Source organism: Glandiceps talaboti, chromosome 3 (assembly GCF_964340395.1).
Source record: "Glandiceps talaboti chromosome 3, keGlaTala1.1, whole genome shotgun sequence".
NCBI lineage: Eukaryota > Metazoa > Hemichordata > Enteropneusta > Spengelidae > Glandiceps > Glandiceps talaboti.
The window spans coordinates 11,416,297-11,435,342 of NC_135551.1; the positions used below are offsets into that span (position 1 = coordinate 11,416,297).

At 35.1% G+C, this 19,046-nt stretch overlaps 1 protein-coding gene across 3 annotated transcripts; it reads left to right on the forward strand.

The window, feature by feature from the left end:
- Positions 1-436: 436 nt before the first annotated feature.
- Positions 437-18,658, forward strand: LOC144432566 (uncharacterized). 3 transcript variants are annotated; one of them, XR_013480729.1, is made up of 18 exons: positions 437-567; positions 2,942-3,053; positions 6,217-6,318; positions 7,417-7,518; positions 8,092-8,193; positions 9,314-9,382; positions 9,665-9,763; positions 10,870-10,971; positions 11,479-11,577; positions 12,021-12,098; positions 12,465-12,504; positions 12,960-13,211; positions 13,802-14,053; positions 14,367-14,563; positions 14,884-15,016; positions 15,475-15,638; positions 16,043-18,509; positions 18,601-18,658. XR_013480729.1 is itself a non-coding variant. In XM_078120808.1 (17 exons), the coding sequence occupies exons 2-17, from the start codon at positions 2,943-2,945 to the stop codon at positions 17,900-17,902; spliced, it is 3,762 nt and encodes a 1,253-aa protein (XP_077976934.1). In that variant the 5' UTR covers positions 437-567; position 2,942; the 3' UTR covers positions 17,903-18,570. The 3 variants fall into 3 exon arrangements, 1 of the variants encoding a protein (XP_077976934.1); XR_013480730.1 differs by lacking the exon at positions 9,665-9,763; XM_078120808.1 differs by lacking the exon at positions 18,601-18,658 and having other exon boundaries at positions 16,043-18,570.
- The last annotated feature ends 388 nt before the right edge of the window (positions 18,659-19,046 follow it).

Sequence of the window (19,046 nt, forward strand, 5' to 3'; positions counted from 1 at the left end):
TTTCCATCCGTCGAGGTTTGCAAAAAACATAAACGGAGGTGGAAGCCCCCCGTCCAGTGCAGTATACACGTACGGATGCGTGGGTTTTCCCAAAACATCATCATGCAGATATGCGTCATCGCCGTATTCAAATTTAGTGACCTGACCCTCTGGGTGACTTCATTCGAAATGAAGGTAAGGTCGCACTGTATTCATTTTTACATCTGCAAGTGATAGTTTGGGGACAATTGAATGACCAGAATAAATACAATTCACATTGCAGACAACACTTAAGTGATATATCTGCCATAAAATACACATTCAATGAGCAAGTAGTCGTTTTATTCCCATAAGAAACACTCCCCTCACATGCTTTATGCCGGATACACCCATATATTGGGTAACGTATGTCTGTGTTTGTAAATTGTGTAGCGTGCGTGTGATAGCATCGTCACACAGTCACTCAAGCAAATGTCTGACATACTATTGTACAAGTAATTTTGATGCACCTGCTCTTACTTTGACACTTGCTACTGTAATGTCGTGTAAACATCGATCATAACATGTACAGATTGTCAGAAGTCGGAGGTAAGACGGATATATAATGACCAATTTGTGAGTTAGAAGAAGTTTATTAGTTTGTTTTTTTACATTGACATCATGTGAATGTACATGTGACAGTACCAGGGATGCATCACAGGCATTTGTTTCCCGAGTTATGGCTGAGAATATTTCTATCAGAATACAATAAAATGACGATAATATCATTAATATTGACGTATTAAACCAACACTATATGAAAGGGGTAAAATTACACTTGTTTCTGTGATCGCGCAGTTTCACTAAATGCGAAGGAAGACACGTGTCTTCCTTCGCATTTAGTGAAACTGCGCGATCACAGAAACAAGTGTAATTTTACCCCTTTCATATAGTGTTGGTTTAATACGTCAATATTAATGATATTATCGTCATTTTATTGTATTCTGATAGAAATATTCTCAGCCATAACTCGGGAAACAAATGCCTGTGGGATGCATATAGATTAGTTTCGTGGTGACGGTGTTACGTCAGGAGACTGCAGATTGAAATTTCATTTAACGACAAACCACTTCGTTTTAATTGTGTAGTGTATCGTATATTATGTGTAATGATGTTTGTTTTTCGAAGCACATGTGCTTGCACGCTAACACCTGTCAACTACTTGCAAGTACACTGTGTTGGTTGTCTGACACAGTGCAGTAGACAAGCCCCCCCCCCCCCCCCCCACACACACACACACGCAAACACATAGCGCGAGGCACCGGTCGTGAACACACCTTGTTTGATCTCGACACACACAACAACTGTCACTGTCAGCCTGTGTCAGCCAGCAAATGTTCTATATTAACTTATTATTAATATTAAGGTATTTCATTGACACCAAAGGAAGGTCCATTTCTGTTACAACTTACATTCCACTCATTTTGTCATCTAATATTTACTGCACACTGTTCATAGCATAAAACATTTGTTGTTATGATAAATTATTATGAAATTAATTAGAAGGCAATTTTTATCTAAGAATTCTGTTTGTTGAATTTTTTTTATTTGCTGCTGAAGTTTTTAACTATTTTGTATATTTATAATAATTCAATTATTATTATGATTAAAAAACTTTATTACGGCTACACAGTCCAGAGAAGAACAAAAATACACCAACACAAAACATCTTAAATATTACACGACATCAAGATCAAAACACAAACAGCAAAATATTACAAAAGGTATTTTAAAAGAAAAAAATCAGTGTAATGAAAAGATAAATAATATGTATATACTGACAGCCAGGGAGCTGATCGGATCTAATGTTTACATGAGAAGAATGTTGTAAGTTGTTGCATAGTTTCATGACAAAAAAAAAAAAAAAAAAATATTATGATCATCGAGTTAGAAACCATAGGTCTCTTTACAGCACTGCATCTAATGCAATTTGTGAATCAGTGGAGAAATATTGTCTGGTTTACGAGAATGATATTAAAAATGTTTGCTCCATATGAATTTACAACGGAAATCACAAACCCTGAAACAAAACGTCGCCTGGTTTGACAAAAATCTGTATAACATTGCCAGAGTTTACGTCTGGCCAGACAAAATTGCTCTATATGAATTTACAACGGAAATCACAAACCCTGAAACAAAACATCACCTGGTTTGACAAAAATCTGTATAACATTGCCAGAGTTTACGTCTGGCCAGACAAAATTGCTCCATATGAATTTACAACGGAAATCACAAACCCTGAAACAAAACGTCGCCTGGTTTGACAAAAATCTGTATAACATTGCCAGAGTTTACGTCTGGCCAGACAAAATTGCTCTATATGAATTTACAACGGAAATCACAAACCCTGAAACAAAACGTCGCCTGGTTTGACAAAAATCTGTATAACATTGCCAGAGTTTACGTCTGGCCAGACAAAATATCTCTTTGATGTTGTAAATGTTCTCGTCTGGCTCGACAAAAATGTATTAATATTTCCACATGTTATCATCTGGCACAACAAGAATTGAAATACAATTGATACATTTCAGTCAATTGACTGTCTCAAAAATATCAAAGAAGGTGCCAGACCTTAGGTTTACCAGGCAGGGACATATGAATTTGGCGTTGATCTCCTAAGATAATGGTAGCTCACGCTAAGAAAGTGTAACATTATATCAGTAAAGATATTTGTCACGCCAGACAATTGATGAAACACTGTTGGTAAGATTTTTGTCTCGCCAGCCGATAGAATGTAGCTTTGTTAATGAGATTTTTGCCGAGCCAGACGACGTTTTGTTTCAGGGTTTATGATTTCCGTTGTAATAGAGTTTAGTCACAGAATTGTCACTCACTTTTTCTATTCATTTTGAAATCTATTTCATTTTTTTTTTGTGTTGAAAACAGTTTATTCTAATATTGTTATCTGAAAATTTATACACAGGATGCAGCAATCATTGGACCAACAACTTTTAAAAGCCGCTGAGACCAATAATGTAGGATCTGTCAAAAGATTAGTCAGACTTGGGGCATCAATCTCGGCAACAGACAAAAAGGTAATGAAAGTTATGAATATGAAAACTTGGGAGTTTACACAGACCTAGCCAGGTTATGTCTGCAGACACATTATTCAACAATACAGTATTCTAAACTAAGATGCATGTTTTAAGTTGAACGACAGTCAAAAATGAACCGCTAAACGTACATGTCATGTGTTTGCTCTTTCACTTTCACAAAGGATGAATATTTATTCAAATGATTTCATTCACTGTATAGAATTCTCAGCAAAACTTAATTTCATCATTCAATAGTGCAACAAAATATCTGAGTGTTCCAATATTTTGATGACTATAAACAGTTATCTTCATCTAGAAATGAGGTCATGACCTCAAGCCTAAAGATTTACACCGCCTTAGGCTTGAGGTCATGACCTTTTTTTAGGTCATTGCCTCATTCCCAGATGAAGATCGCTGTTAGTTGTCAAAATATTGGAAAACTCTGATATTTTATTGTGCTGTTGATCGATGAAATTAAGATTTGTTGGTGAATACTTGATATTTGATGTTTAAAAATGTTGAAAAAAGCATGACTGCTTGTATGTAACATTAGCGATGATGAACCACAGACATGTAAGAAACTTGTCTGTGGATGAACAAACAAGGAATTTAATTGTCAAGGAGTCCTAAAAATTGGCTGTTTTGCCTGTAGTACATACAGAAAACGCTTTACTTTGCTGTTATGGGTTGTATTATAGTAACAGTACTGCAGTGTTCTGCCAAGGTTTCCAACTAGTGGGGACAAAGGCCCCTTGGTTGCAAAAAGTGGGGTCATTTGACAGGGAGTGGGGTCAATTATTTATTGTCTATGAAATTATATATATTACCTCAGACCACTATAGAGATACCATGGTCTGAGATATTCCATTACACATAGATTATTACCTAACTTCATAAAACAATTCCATTCATAATAACAGTTCCCAGTAAGCTATTTTTTGAAAATTGTACACTACACATTACACCTTAGAAAAAGAAGGCAATAAAAATTATGTAATTTTAAGTCATTTCTACAGAGTATATTATATGTTGTTTAGAAAGATTGAACAGCCAGCTACTAGTCACAAATTTTAATCTGAATATCAATGAATAGCAGTGCTCAAATTTATAATTCCTTTTCTCAGACAAGGATAAAGAACAACTTCAAAATTAGTGAACACATGATTGAATAAAAACTTTGAGAAATCCTAATCTTGTAACCACTTGTTTCATTTTTACAACTGTTACATTGCCATGTTTATCATTCCCTCTTCAAATTCATGACGAGTTTAGAAAAAAAAAACATTTTGAAGAAAATAAACTCCCTGACTTTCAAAAGTACCAAATGTGAACGAAAAAATAATACAGTCAAACTTTAAAATAATTTATTTTTATTTTTAATTACCATCACTGGCTGTGTAACAACATGATTTCGTCAGGTGCTATATCAAATGACAGTATTAGTTACATATTGTAAACTTGATACGGAAAGCTGACATTAGGTGTCCTTGAAACTCTGAAACCTTGAACTTAAACTATCAACAACGTCAACGTTAGGATGCATGATGCTTTGTAATACCACTGTAATTATTTTCTGATTTGCACAACAAGTTCATTCGTCATGTCTGACCGGGCGCACATGCATCAGCCGTCTCTAGTGACAGCCAGTGATCACTCATTGATTCAGTGCCCAACATTCACGTGTCACTGTCAACATCATGCAACACGATCCCCTAACGCAGCTTTGTCGGAATCAAAATACACATGTACTCATTTTGTTAACCCATCAACAAATGAATATCACAACCTGTCCCGTAAAATTTGGTTTACTAAGGCTTATGTGGCAGATAGATGTTCCGATTTCCCGTAGCAAGTTCAGTGTTTCGCACACGTCAGTGAGTAGGTCAGAGGTCGCGACAGTGACGGTAGACAAAACATGGGAAGAGAGACGTCCATTTAGGCGTCTCATCTACTCTATGAGACTACCTCTAATGTTTCAATTGAAGATTATGTTTATCAAAGTTGATCTTTTTGTTGCATATTAATGCATTTTTTTTGCATGTTAACAATAGAACTGCGTGTTGTCACTGTATCTTATATGATGTCAACAAAACTGCATGTCGCTTACAGAGTCAGTATACTTTTTGTGGTATTGACGCCAGGGCCTGTTCCTGGACTTAGTGTCTGCCCTACAATGAATGCGCCAAAATGACGCAAGGTGGGACAATTATTGCGTCATTTGTAATTTTAGGGGGCCAATGTCGCAAGGCCGCGGCCTCGGCAGAACACTGGTACTGTTAGTAATGGTAGTCAGAGAGACTAAATCCTACAATGTAAACATAACACATAGCATGATATATTACATTTTTGTTGATGTGTTTTTCACACAGAAATAAACCCTTCTTAAAATATTTTTAAATAAGTGAAACTTTTGCCCAGTGTTTATAGCATCCATATCAAGTGTAAAAGTATACTGTTTTATTTGCCAATTGACCACATTAGAAAGGCTACATGCTAGGCTTGTAAATAAACCAATTGAAACAGTATACTATTACACTTGATATAAATGCTATAAATGAGTGTAGCACATAGTGCTTTACTTCAGTGTTACTCATTGTAATAGTGCTGCAGTCTCAGTGTGTTTACATTGCCTTAAAATATAGCCTACATGGCTCAAAATATAGCCTACATGGCTAAAAAGAAAATAAGAATTCATTGCAAAAGTACAATATTTTCTATGTGAAAATGCATGATACTCGAAAATTATTTTTACTTTGCTAAGTGCTTGCATATTACAGTGGTCAAGGACACGCTCTCAGATTAATGTGTAGTTTCTGATTTGTGCAATGTAACATTGCAGGGAAAAATATCATAATCAAAAAAGAAATCGGTACAAAAAAAATTATGCCTTAGTGAAAAACCTCACTACCTTAGAGAATTACTATACCAATAAAATTCATGATTTGTCAAAAAATAACAGTTACTTAAAATCTTGTTCTCAATTATACATCTTATTTGTAATTCTTAAAATGTTAATTTTTAAGAATCTCAAAAAAATAATTGTTAACCCAAAAAACAGAAATTGTCATAGTGTTAACCTAGAATGAGTCAAATTGCATCTTTACTGTTAACTTACAGTATTACCACTATGTACACTAACACTTACATGTATTTGTATACACAGGGTGAATACAATGTACTTCAATTGGCAGCTAAGTGTGGAAGTACCAATGTAGTAGAATATTTAGTGTCATTACAGGATTGCCCACTGAATGCACAATCTAAGGTGAGACAGTTGTTTACAGTGAGTTATTAGGAAATTGAGATTGTTATAAGAATACTGTTTTATTATTCATTATCACAATTATTTTGTATCTAATGTAATTGTCACATTATTGATGATTAGAAGTAAAGAATTGTCAAGTGATGCCTTCCTATTATTGTTTAGGAGAAGTTGAAACTGAAATAATTTAGTTACACAGGAAATACATGGTGAGAAGGTTTAAGGAAGAAGGAAATGTCAAATTATTATATAACATAAAAGTTAACTTTTCTTCACATGTCTAGTGTATGTCATCATACTTAGGTGAAAATACAAGGAAAATGAGTATAGAATTACATAGTGAAGTTTGGAGTGACTGATAATTCCTACATGTACATGTAGTTTAGTATAGGTATTGGTAAATGCCAGCTGTTAATTGATATCATGGTGGAAATAAGGATGAATGTACAAGTATTATTCAGTAAAACAGGCAGAGATTGTGTACGGTGTATGTCGGTATGGTGATTATAAGTGTGTGTGTGTGTGTGTGTGTGTGTGTGTGTGTGTGTGTGTGTGTGTGTGTGTGCGTGTGCGTGTGCGTGTGCGTGTGCGTGTGTGTGTGTGTGTGCGTGTGTGTATGTTAGGACGATTGATATACATGTAACTTACCTTACTGTAGACTCTGTTAGTGAAATATTGTAGATTTTGCGTGCATTAATATAATAACGTAATATCACTATGCATCATTAATGTACAGTAATCATCCATACATAGACCCTGTCCACTTTTGAACCTCCCATTCAGTTCTTCTTGACTATTTATCATTCATTTAGAACTAGTCGTCCAGGTGTCATGGTTAAAATATAATGAAACAAATTGTTTTGACATTGTCCACCTAAGAATATTGTAACATTGTAACAAAATGTTTGGCAGTGTTCGCCAAGACTCTGATATGTGACATTCTAGTGGGACTGACTGCAAATTTTTACCAAAGTTGAACTGATTGCAGTATTGTTTATTTATTGTATATATACATACAGCTGTATATACATGATTATGTATAATGTATTATAGTAATTTAAAGTGAGGTTGCTATAGTTACGTATGTACTTTTAATTTCAGTCCAGTGGAAGAACAGCTCTACACCTCGCATCTCAGTATGGGCATTGGTTTGTTGTCGATTCATTACTCAATGCAAAATGTGATATTAATCTGCGTACAAAGGTAAGTGTGTAATAATCATTTGCTACGCCGTAAACAGCGTTTGGTTGGTTGAACAAAATTAATGTAGCCCCTGACCAGTACACCATATTCCAGTTCTAGGAAAGATAAAACATTTCTTAGTTTGGCCACTAGGAGTGCTGTTCACCAGCCATTTGTTATCAGGAAATGACGGCCAGATTACATATAGCATAAAGACAGCAGACACTAAGTTACCACACATTCTCTATGTTGTTCCCATAATACTATTTTATTAGCGACTAAAAGTAATCAAAACATATCTAACCACTACTGTAATACTCTGTTATGGACATTCAGAGTTCTTTCACACACATTTCATTCACTGCTTCATGCAACCAATGGCCATGACACAAATTTTAGCCCCACTTTGCCAAAACTGGTACGCCCTCTTGTGGTGGTTACCAGAGAAATGGCTGGAACTTCAGAAACTGGAATATGTCATAAATATTAAAGACAGTGATTTATGCCAAAATAACAAGTTTCATTTGGCTGGAAGTGTTGAGTGAGAATGTAGTTCAGACTAACAAGCTTTCTTCTTTACATACACATGTTCAGTTATTTGGTAGGACAGCTCTCCATTGGGCGGCTGTGAGTGGACAATACACTATAGTGGAACAACTTCTACTGGCAGGATGTGATGTCAATAATCAAGACAAGGTCAGTTTGGTCATGTGACTATCACATGACTAACTCATCACCTTTCATTAGTTCAATTGATTTGTGTCTTCATATTTAATATTGTATAAAAAAAAGACCTAGTGTTGAAAGGTGATTAAAGTAATATCATGAAATGATAAAATACAAATTTAAATGAATGATTTTACAAAATAATATATTTTGTTCTCAGAACTTTGTGTGGTTTAGTTTATGGGATAAAGCTATCATTGATGTTCTCTTCATTTATTGTATTATTTATCGGAATCTAAAAATGGCACATTTTGATGAGTGCAAGCGTTTCTAACATCAATCAAGAAAAAAAATACACTTTGATAGCTTGGTCAAGTTTACAGTAACTCCAATTTTAAAAATTCAAAAACTTTTTTTTTCTTTTTTCAACATCATTGGTCATTTGGTACCAAATTTAGTGGGTTCTTATATTGTTAAGATTTGCCCTTGAGATGTCTATATTGAATCTATATTGATGGCCTTGCATTTAGTGCTAAAATATATAATGTGTATATAGTCAATGTGTCAACAAACTTTGTAGTGTAAACCACTTCCATTATGGCATTTATTGAAGTATGATAAAACTAATCAAAATTAATTATACTTAGTCTAATAATTGAGAGTTTATTCCAATAGGGAACTTGCAATCCAGACTGAGCATGCTCAGATGCAAAGGACTATGGGAATATCTGTGGTTATCGTAATACCTAATCTGGAGCTACCAATAAAAAAAACCTCCCACAATGGTTTGGGTAATTATGAATTGATCATTCGTGGTTGCAAACAATGTAACAGTACTGTTTACTATACCAATTCATTAGCATTTGTTATCACATTTCCCATGATTCAACATTCAACATGGCAGGTTTGCAAGTTCCCTATTAATTCAATGGCCCCTCTTAGGTCGACACACCCATTAATGTGTCATCTCCTGAATTGCATCATTTCAGATCTCATACTGTTTTAGTTACTTACTTTAAAAAAGTAATCTGTCATTATGTCTACTTTTTCTAGTGAATAAATTTGAACTCTTTTGTCTAAATTGCCACTGTTCATGCACTGTATAATGCAAACTTTAGAATTGGAATTACATCATTTTTTTTATCTGTAGAGTTGTGCTGAGAAGGCTTCTGAGGTGGCCAAATTATCAGGTTTTCCACTATCCGCAGTACCTGCACTTGTAAGTTAAAATACTAAGTAGTAGTTAGTATGTGTACAACTATCATTCACTGTTCTCAAAGTGTCATTCACCTTATGAAATGTTGAAGTATGGTACTGTTACATATCCAATCTGATTAAAATCCGATGTAGTGTACATGTTCCGATTTCTTTTTGGTTGTTACGTTTACTGTCATTTATTCTTTTGGGAGCGTTCAACCAACCATTGATTGATTGATTGATTGATTGATTGATTGATTGATTGATTGATTGATTGATTGACTGATTGATTGATTATCACCAGAATATTGGTAACACAGCATTACATCTGGCAGCTCAGCTGGGCCATAAGTCAACTGTACAGGCATTGCTAACTGGTGGAGCTAAGGTCAATGTTACACAGGTAATGGTACTCCCAAGAAATACCACTAACTTACCATACAGATGCCACATCAAAGTTAATATAAAACATCAAATGTTAGGTCCCCAAAAAAGGATTGTTTCTGGTCAGCGTGCATATCACTTAAGTATCCTCATATCTGTCTTTTTTTGTGAGTTTGTCCAACCTATGCAGATCTGTGGTGAAACACAAAAATACCCCTCCCTACCTATGAACATTCATTTCAAGCCCCACATACACACTTGCTCTAAATTTAAAGTACTAAATAAAAAGAACAGTGACTGCCATCGGCCATAAACAGTAGATTTAGTGACAGGTTTGTTGAAAATGAAAAAAAAAAGTTTGCATCGTCACACCACTTTAGACAAAATGTCCAATTCCTTTTTTTTTTTGGCCTTCATGTAAAACTGAAACTTTGGATTCAGAAGCTAAGTATTTGTTATGGGAAAGGTGCACGTACATGTAATATCAAATCAGCATTCATGATAACTTGTGCCAATGAGCATGCTTACTGGTGATATTTGCATTGACAGTAAAGTTGCATACCAAAAATTGCATACATTGTACCTGCATGCAAATCAGAGGACATGTATCCCAGAAGCGAAACATTATTATGCACCGAGTTTTGTAATTTTCAAATTTAAATAACAGAATACCATAATGTACATGTAAGAGCTGTGCCAATATGGGTATTTGGGGTATGTTCAATGGACTTATGTTTTCTGGTGCACTTTTTCACTCACTTCACTCGCAGAAAGTGCTCCATACTGCTGCAGATATTACAGCATGCAAATAGATACTCAGCATTTCTCGCACTGACACTTGCTACAGATAATACATCACACAAACAGAAACCCAGAGTATGCCGCAATGGCATTTGCTGTAGATTACCACTCATCACACAAACAAATACCCAGCTTATGCTGCACTGGCCCTTGCCACAGATAACACAGCGCACAAACCATGTTTTAATGTAGGGTCTGTGCACAAACAAATACCCAGCGCATGCCACACTGGCACTCACACATCAGAGGGTTTTCTTACAGTGTGCAATTTATGTACTTTTTGGCAAAACTTATTTACTCCAATCTGTTGTATGACATAATCAGGCCAGTGGACGTACAGCCCTACATCTAGCAGCAATGGGCGGACATAGTGATGTCATGGAACTATTGATCAAAGCAGGAGCAGATTTGAACCAACAAACACAGGTACACTAAAAGTGTTTCCTTTGATAAAACGAACTAAAATACATAACAGAATGTCTGGGAAACCAAACTTAGTTATTAACAAAGCCTATGATAGAACATTAATTACAGTGTACCCGTATATCTGTATTTTTTTTAAAAAAAACATGTCTAGAAAATAGTCAATCTGGGGTCATATTATGCATAATCTTTGTTTCACAGTCAAACATACTTTCAAATACTATATTTTCAATGGATTTAATTTTCAGTGAAAAGACATTATGACTATTTCCAGGACCTAAGTTGGTGTGCATAGTATCTACAAATAAACATATTGTCAAAGGATTTTATTGTTGCAGAAATTCACATCAGCAAAAAGAGAGAAAATAAATTTCCAGTGAAAATTTTGTATTTTACAATACTTACCAAGATGATCATATTGTTGACATCACCAAAGAGTGTTCTAGAAAATAGTTAATTTTGAGGTACTATTACACATAAAACACATTACCATATCCCTACATTGTACAGAGGCTCCAAACACCACTACATTTTGCTGCATCTGGAGGACATCAATCTGCTGCTCAAATACTGTTGGATTGTGGGTGCAATACACAGTTCAAGAATAGGGTAAGTTGTATGGCAAAGTAGAGAAATAATTGCATTTGTGATCAATCTTGTACGATTACAAAATAATCTATGATTATATATAATCAGAATTTTTTCAGGAAATCACATGATCAATACAAAAGTCACATGACTAATTATACTAGAATTTCAAATCTAAATAGTTATTCTAACAACTTTAGAATAACTAGCATCACAATTATCACAATATATATAAATATTCATTATTTCAAATCTGCTTACAATTTACAATATGATAGTCAATTTAGTTTTTTTTTGGATTTTCTGTAGTCCTAATACAGAGGACTTTGTTTACATTACTTAAAATACATCATCTTTTATGTTGCATTGTTTGATATTCATTTTTCAGGAAAACATTTCAACGTAGTGATTTTGATATCAACACATTTACATAATTAAATACATCCTATTTGATTATTTTTCAGCAAAATATGCGACCTATTGACCTTGCCCAGAACAAAGGTCATGAAGAGATTGTCGAAATTATCCTTGAAAGTGAAAAGGTGAGAGAATATCTACTGTCCACAGGGTGCAGCAAGCATGTAATTTATTGATTGATTGATTGATTGCATGCTCGCTGCACCCTGTGCTACTGTCAGATACTTTTGAAGATGTTATGTTTAAGATTTAGCAAATTTGCTAATGAAAGAAAAATATGAAATGTTAAGTTTCTGGTGTGTGTTATATGATAATTCTGCCCTCAAACGTTAGCCTGTGTGACTACAAAGAAACAGTTTTGCTGTATGAATCTGGAAATTTTTGTAGTGATATAACTGTTGACAGTACATGTGTGTTAAACCCATAACATGTTCAAGTAATGTAAGAGATTATTACTATTAGACAGTATAATTTGACATGTTGATTTACAGGAGAGAGACATCAGTCAAGAACCAGAACACAGGAAAGCAAGTAAGTCAGTGTTTTGAAATTCTTAGTCAGAGGCCATAGTATGTTGCAACATGTTGTGTTGTGTTGTGTTGTGTTGTGTCCTGTCGTGTCGTGTCGTGTCCTGTCCTGTCGTGGTGTGGTGTGGTGTGTTGTAGTGTGTTCTATAGTATCATATCATATCGTAACAATGACATATTAATTTGGCCAAATACAACTGCTCATATTTTGTATAGTATATCACAGGATACTGCGTAATCCTTAATTAGATGAGAAATATAGAAATGTTGAAGGCAGACAAATTTAGTTGACACACATGTATACTATAATTTAGAATTTTTATACAGGGAATGTATTAATGATATTAATGTTATTCTGAAGTTTGGAGAATGATCTTACAAAAGTGAAAAGTTCAATGTTCTAACTTTTATCATCTGAGCATTTGAGACAATTAATGAAAGTTTTGTTATTTTACTCAGTTCCAAGGGAAATCCACCTCAGAGGGCCAGAAGTAGTGAAAGTTTATGAGAAAGCTTTAGAAGAAGGCAAAATGAAAGTATATCGTGCAAGGGTTATGTTTGTTGGACAGCAAGGTGTTGGTAAGACAAGTCTAGCAAGGTGTCTACGAGGTGAATCTTTTCAGTTTGATGAACCAAGTACTAATGGTATCGAAACAGATCCATCCACTTGTGTTATTGATGTCAATAACTGGAAATCAAAAACATCAGCAGGTAGGCTGAAATTTTATCAAGAATATCAGCAGCTGGGTTCTCCCTGTATTAGTCAGTGCTGCAAGGTTGTTACTAACATATGTGAGTGTCTCATTCAGGTAGTTATGTTTTCCGGTGTTTTCAATATGGTCCCTCTGTTAATGGTTTCATCTCATCAGATGTACAGCCATTACAGATTGAAAATACAGTTTTATATTGTCTTTTTAAGTTGATGTCAGTTTTCCGCATCCAATACTCGCGAGACTTCACAGTTTTCGCCATTTTATTATTTTTTTTCTCGAATATGTAAAAAAAGAAAGTTTAGGGTCGGCAGTAAAAAAGCTAGGTGGGGTCAGGTAACCAGAACCAAACAATTTTTTTAGGCCTAAAGACAAAAGTAAAGATCTGTGCCTACTTTTAAGTATTTGAACAAATGAAACGAAGCAATTTAACTAATAGATGCCACTGATGGATATAATGAATCTGGTGATTTTACTTTGTCCATGATTTCATCAGGTCAACATTAGCTAACATTGGCTTTTACTCCTTTTTGCTGTAAAATACTGTCTTCAGAGAACACTGACTGGTATAATTTGATATTGTATATTTAGATGACACGGGTGGAATGACAGAATTTAAAGATACATTCAAGAGTTCTGTAGTCAAGGAAATGTTATCAGCTTTGAGAAAGAACATTGGTCAAGATGCCGGAGGTGATGCGGGTCAGATTTCTGAGGAAAGTTCAACGGAACAGGCTAGTTCTGCTGTGTCAAGACAAGATGATGAAATGTCTTCTGAGAATGTAGATGTAACGACATTGACAGAAACAAGTGATGTAGTTGGAGAAGACCTTCCTGCCACTGGTAAGAAGGGTCAATCACCTAGACTTAGAAACAGTAGATACAGTTGATAGAATGAAGGAAACTATCGACTTTGGTTAAAAAAACAAAATATTGACAAAAAAAAAAAAAAAATTCAGCATGAGAACAAATGATTTAAAAAAATACATCTTAATCACCCTCCACTCACACCATGTGCAAACCCAGATTTGTGCTATACTGCTGAAACGTTCACGAGCTGTATAAAAAAATATTTCCTGTGCATTTAAAAAATTTAAAAAAATCACTGTTTGAAACAATAGTGTACCAGAAACTTACATCACACCTCATATTCTAGAAGGATCAAGTCCAGCTTACAGTGCAGAAGAAACATCACCACTGTCAGATCTGCCAGAGGAAATAGCAGAATTGCTTGAACAATTGGCTCTAGAGGGCGCCCTTCAAGAGGATGATGCAGAATCTAATGAGGAACCTGAGATTACCTTGTCGTTCTGGGACTTTGGTGGACAGAGTGTGTTCTACACAACTCACCAGGTATTAAGTGTTTTGATGTACTGGTATTTATTATATGTGATCTGGAAGATAATGTGACATGGACAGGAATAATCTTTAATTTTCGCTATCCGCCTTAAAGTTTATAATGAGACAAAATATAATTACTAGTTCACTAAGATCTGATTTATCCTAAGGACTAAATCCTCTGTTAAAAATGAAATCCTGATTACAACTTAATTTGAAAGCTTAATCTTAACCATGCTTGACACAAATGTAAGTATTTAGTTACATGGCTTAAAATGTATTGAAAGAAACTTCAGCTAAATAACAAGTGTTCTTTCTTTTCCAATCCATCTTAGGTATTTCTAACAAACAGAGCTGTGTATATTCTAGTTGTTGATATTACAAAGCCTTTAGATTCCATTGTTGCACCAGAGACAAGACAAGGAGTATATGACGTAGTAGAAGAACAAACAAAATCAACCATCAAAGGTAAGGGGGTGGGAGGGGGGTGTCATTGAAATAGTAATGTATGCATGTCAATTATAATTCCCATAATCCTGAAGGAGGGGCTGAGAGGTCATTTTTTTTTGTGTATGTGAAATTTGCAAAAAGAATTTTTTAGATAGAGCCCAGCATCAACTCTTTAATCCTATCTCATCTATCATTTACAAATGTTTAGTCTAGTACATGTATGTATGTTTCTCATTGATTCCTTCATCTTGGTAAAATTGTGTATAATAAATTTAGTGTCTTAATTCAGCCTATTCAGATAATTTTACCCAAGATCTACATATATATATAAACTCCATGGTAATGGTATCATCATTTTACACTTAAAGTAACTGTAACTTGTCTTTATTCTTTACCCTAGGTGTAACCATAACCTCAGACCTTTACACTGTGTTTATACAATGTCTCATATAACTCAATTATCTGTCCTCACACAGATTACATTCATTTTTGGTTGAATTCCATCCATGCCCATGCCAGCCTATCAAACTATCATTATAGTCAACAGGAGGAACCATTATCCAATATTTCATCTGATCAATCTGTGCCATCATCACCAGCTGTTATCATTGTAGCCACTCATAAAGACCAGTTAATACAGGTATTAATAATAACATAACTGATATATCTTTTGGTATTATATTTCTTTGTTGTAATATATAATAGTTACAATGTTTACATCACCAGAGATTTATACTTACATTGGTGCGCATGCATACTATTAAGTTACAGTAGTATTTACATTGCAGTGTAATACCAAAAACATTATTGCATACCTCTATGCAAATGATATGCAAATGAGGCCTCTATTGTTGATTTCACACAAAAGCGTGTGATTGCATCGTGATTTTTTTACAAAAATTTGTTGTTTCAAATAAACATATGTAATAATAACAGAACTCCATTTCAAGTGAGTGCCAGTGTGGGTACTCAGGGGTATTTACATTCATGCTTGCCATGTTTATCCATTTACATTATATAGAACACTTTCTGATCATTCTACAGGTCAAGAATTCCACACAAGAGGCAATGATCAAGAATTTCCTAAAAGACCTTAGGAAGTTCTTAGGTTGCCATGTAACAGCTGCACATGAACATGTCTTACCAAAGATTTATGTCGTTGATAATTCACACAAGTCTAGGACAGGTGAAGAAGATCCAGAAATGTTATCCCTGAAGGAGCAATTGTCACTGGTTGTCAGGCAACAGAACTGGATGGGAGAAGAGAGACCTATCAAGTGGCTACGGATGGAGGAGAAGTTTAAAAACTTGAAAGAGGAAGGCAGAAAGTTTATTGATCTGTCGGTGTTAGAAGATGTTGCTGATAACCTTGGCATTAAAGACAAAGCTGATATGAAGATCATTTTACAGTTTTATCATGACTTGGGTGATATCATCTATTTCAATGAACCACAATTACAGGATTTAGTTATCTTAGATCCACAGTGGTTAGTAGATGTCTTTAAGAGTATTATCACTGTCAAGGCATATCAGGATCAAGATCGTCAATGTAGAAAGTATTGGGATGTTTTAGACAGTAAAGGTATTCTAGATATGCGTTTGGTTGACTCTGTTTGGTGTAAACTAGGGCTGCTTGAGTATAAAGATATCTTGCTAGATATCATGCAGAGATTTGATCTGATTTGTGCATGTATTGAGAAAACTGTCAGTCCTAGTGAAGAGGTGAGTAGCGCTTCATCATGTGCAGAGAAGAGTGTAAGTCTTGGTGGTGGGCCATGTTACTGCCATGGTGGTATATCACATGTTGACAAGAACACTATCCATGCTGCTTACTGTCATGATTGTGGCACGTCTTCATGTGACGCACAAAATGCGAGACCCATGGTTTCTGAATATTTTGTTCCTTCACTACTCAAAGCAGAGATGGACATGGAAAGCATCATTCCACCTGGAAGTATACCATGTCCTATGCCTCTGTATTTCCATTTCAAAGAGGGTTTCCTTCCAAATGGACTGTATCACCGACTTGTGACAAGATGTTTACGAGAGTGGAAACCGTGCAATACTATTTTATACCGTGACTGTGTGCTATTTGAACTTGATGATGACCACGATATGGTGTTGTCAAAATTTGAAAGTGAAATACTGATTAATGTCATTTACAATCCAATCGAAGGACAGACACCTGATGAAGACAAGCCAAGTCCTGATTTGTGCAGTCATGTCAGGCAGGTGGTTGATCAACATTTGAAAGACTTAATTAGCCATTGGGTTCCAGGGCTTGCTTTCAAAGTATCTTTTAATTGTCCATGTTCCGTCCACACAATCAGTGCAGGTTGTCAGATGAAACAAAGTCATCAGTCTCCATTCATTGAGGTGTCTCCAGAAATCATCACTAAGGGATCTGCAAAGTGTAGTGTTCATCACAGGGTTAGCACTGAACATCTACGGAGATGGTTCGCACTTCCTGGAGAGCAACCTACCAAATCTATACCAGGAAATCCTGAAGGAAGAGTGGGTTTATTCCTTCATGGTAAACGTGTAACTCACTTGCAAGGAAAAGTTACTTTACAGGAGTTAAAGAAATACACCATCTACGGGTTGTTGAAAGCAGTTCCGTTCACAGCATGCAGTGAAATGGCCAAGCTTCTTGACTTTGCACACCCATTGCTAGCAGATTACCGATCGCTTGCATCAGAGCTTGAATACAGCAATCTGGAAATAGATCAGTTTACTATAGCTTTGCAGCAAGGTAAACGACCTACTGAGGCTCTTCTACGCGTTGCTAGTCAAAGTGGTGCTACTATAAAGACTGTTGTGGTTGCACTGATCAATATCAAAAGACACGATGTCTTGCAGGAGTTGTTGAAAGGAATTAAAACTGATTATCACTTTGAATTTTGAAGTCATATGACAGGTGTGAAGTGAACTCAGAACTTAATAGTCTACAACTTGCCAATGATAACTTATGACTCTTTTAAAGTGCTGATTTTCTATCCTTGGTCAGTGTGTCGACACTTCTCAACGTGTATCAAGCCAATATTTTCATGAATACACACTCCAAAATGCAACTAATTTCACTAATAGAGTCTGTGACGGATTTCTGTCCTGTATATTCATAATACTGTAGTGCAACATTAGGAGATACAACATCTGTAATACTCTCTAAAATGATGGTTTCATAGATGGTCAATGTTACATAGTCAGTGTCATCTAGAATAATCAGTGTCAACTTTTAATGCTGCCCCTATTTATACAAAGATTAGGTCTTTATAAGTAATGTATTACAGTTTTTATACATTTAATATAATACACATGTGACTATCTCCACTGATTATCCCTTTGAGTTTTGAAGTGATTTGATGGATGTGAAATCTACAGCTTACTACCGTACCAATGATGTATGTATTCGTATTTACATTATAAGGTTTCTCTACTACATGTACATGTATGTGAAATCTACAGCTTACTACCGTACCAATGATGTATGTATTCGTATTTACATTATAAGGTTTCTCTACTATGTGTACATGTATGTGAAATCTACAGCTTACTACCGTACCAATGTTGTATGTACATTGTATTGGTATTTACATTATAAGGTTTCTCTACTACATGTACATGTATGTGAAATCTACAGCTTACTACCGTACCAATGATGTATGTATTCGTATTTACATTATAAGGTTTCTCTACTATGTGTACATGTATGTGAAATCTACAGCTTACTACCGTACCAATGTTGTATGTACATTGTATTGGTATTTACATTATAAGGTTTCTCTACTACATGTACATGTATGTGAAATCTACAGCTTACTACCGTACCAATGATGTATGTATTCATATTTACATTATAAGGTTTCTCTACTACGTGTACATGTATGTGAAATCTACAGCTTACTACCGTACCAATGATGTATGTATTCGTATTTACATTATAAGGTTTCTCTACTACATGTACATGTATGTGAAATCTACAGCTTACTACCGTACCAATGTTGTATGTACATTGTATTGGTATTTACATTATAAGGTTTCTCTACTA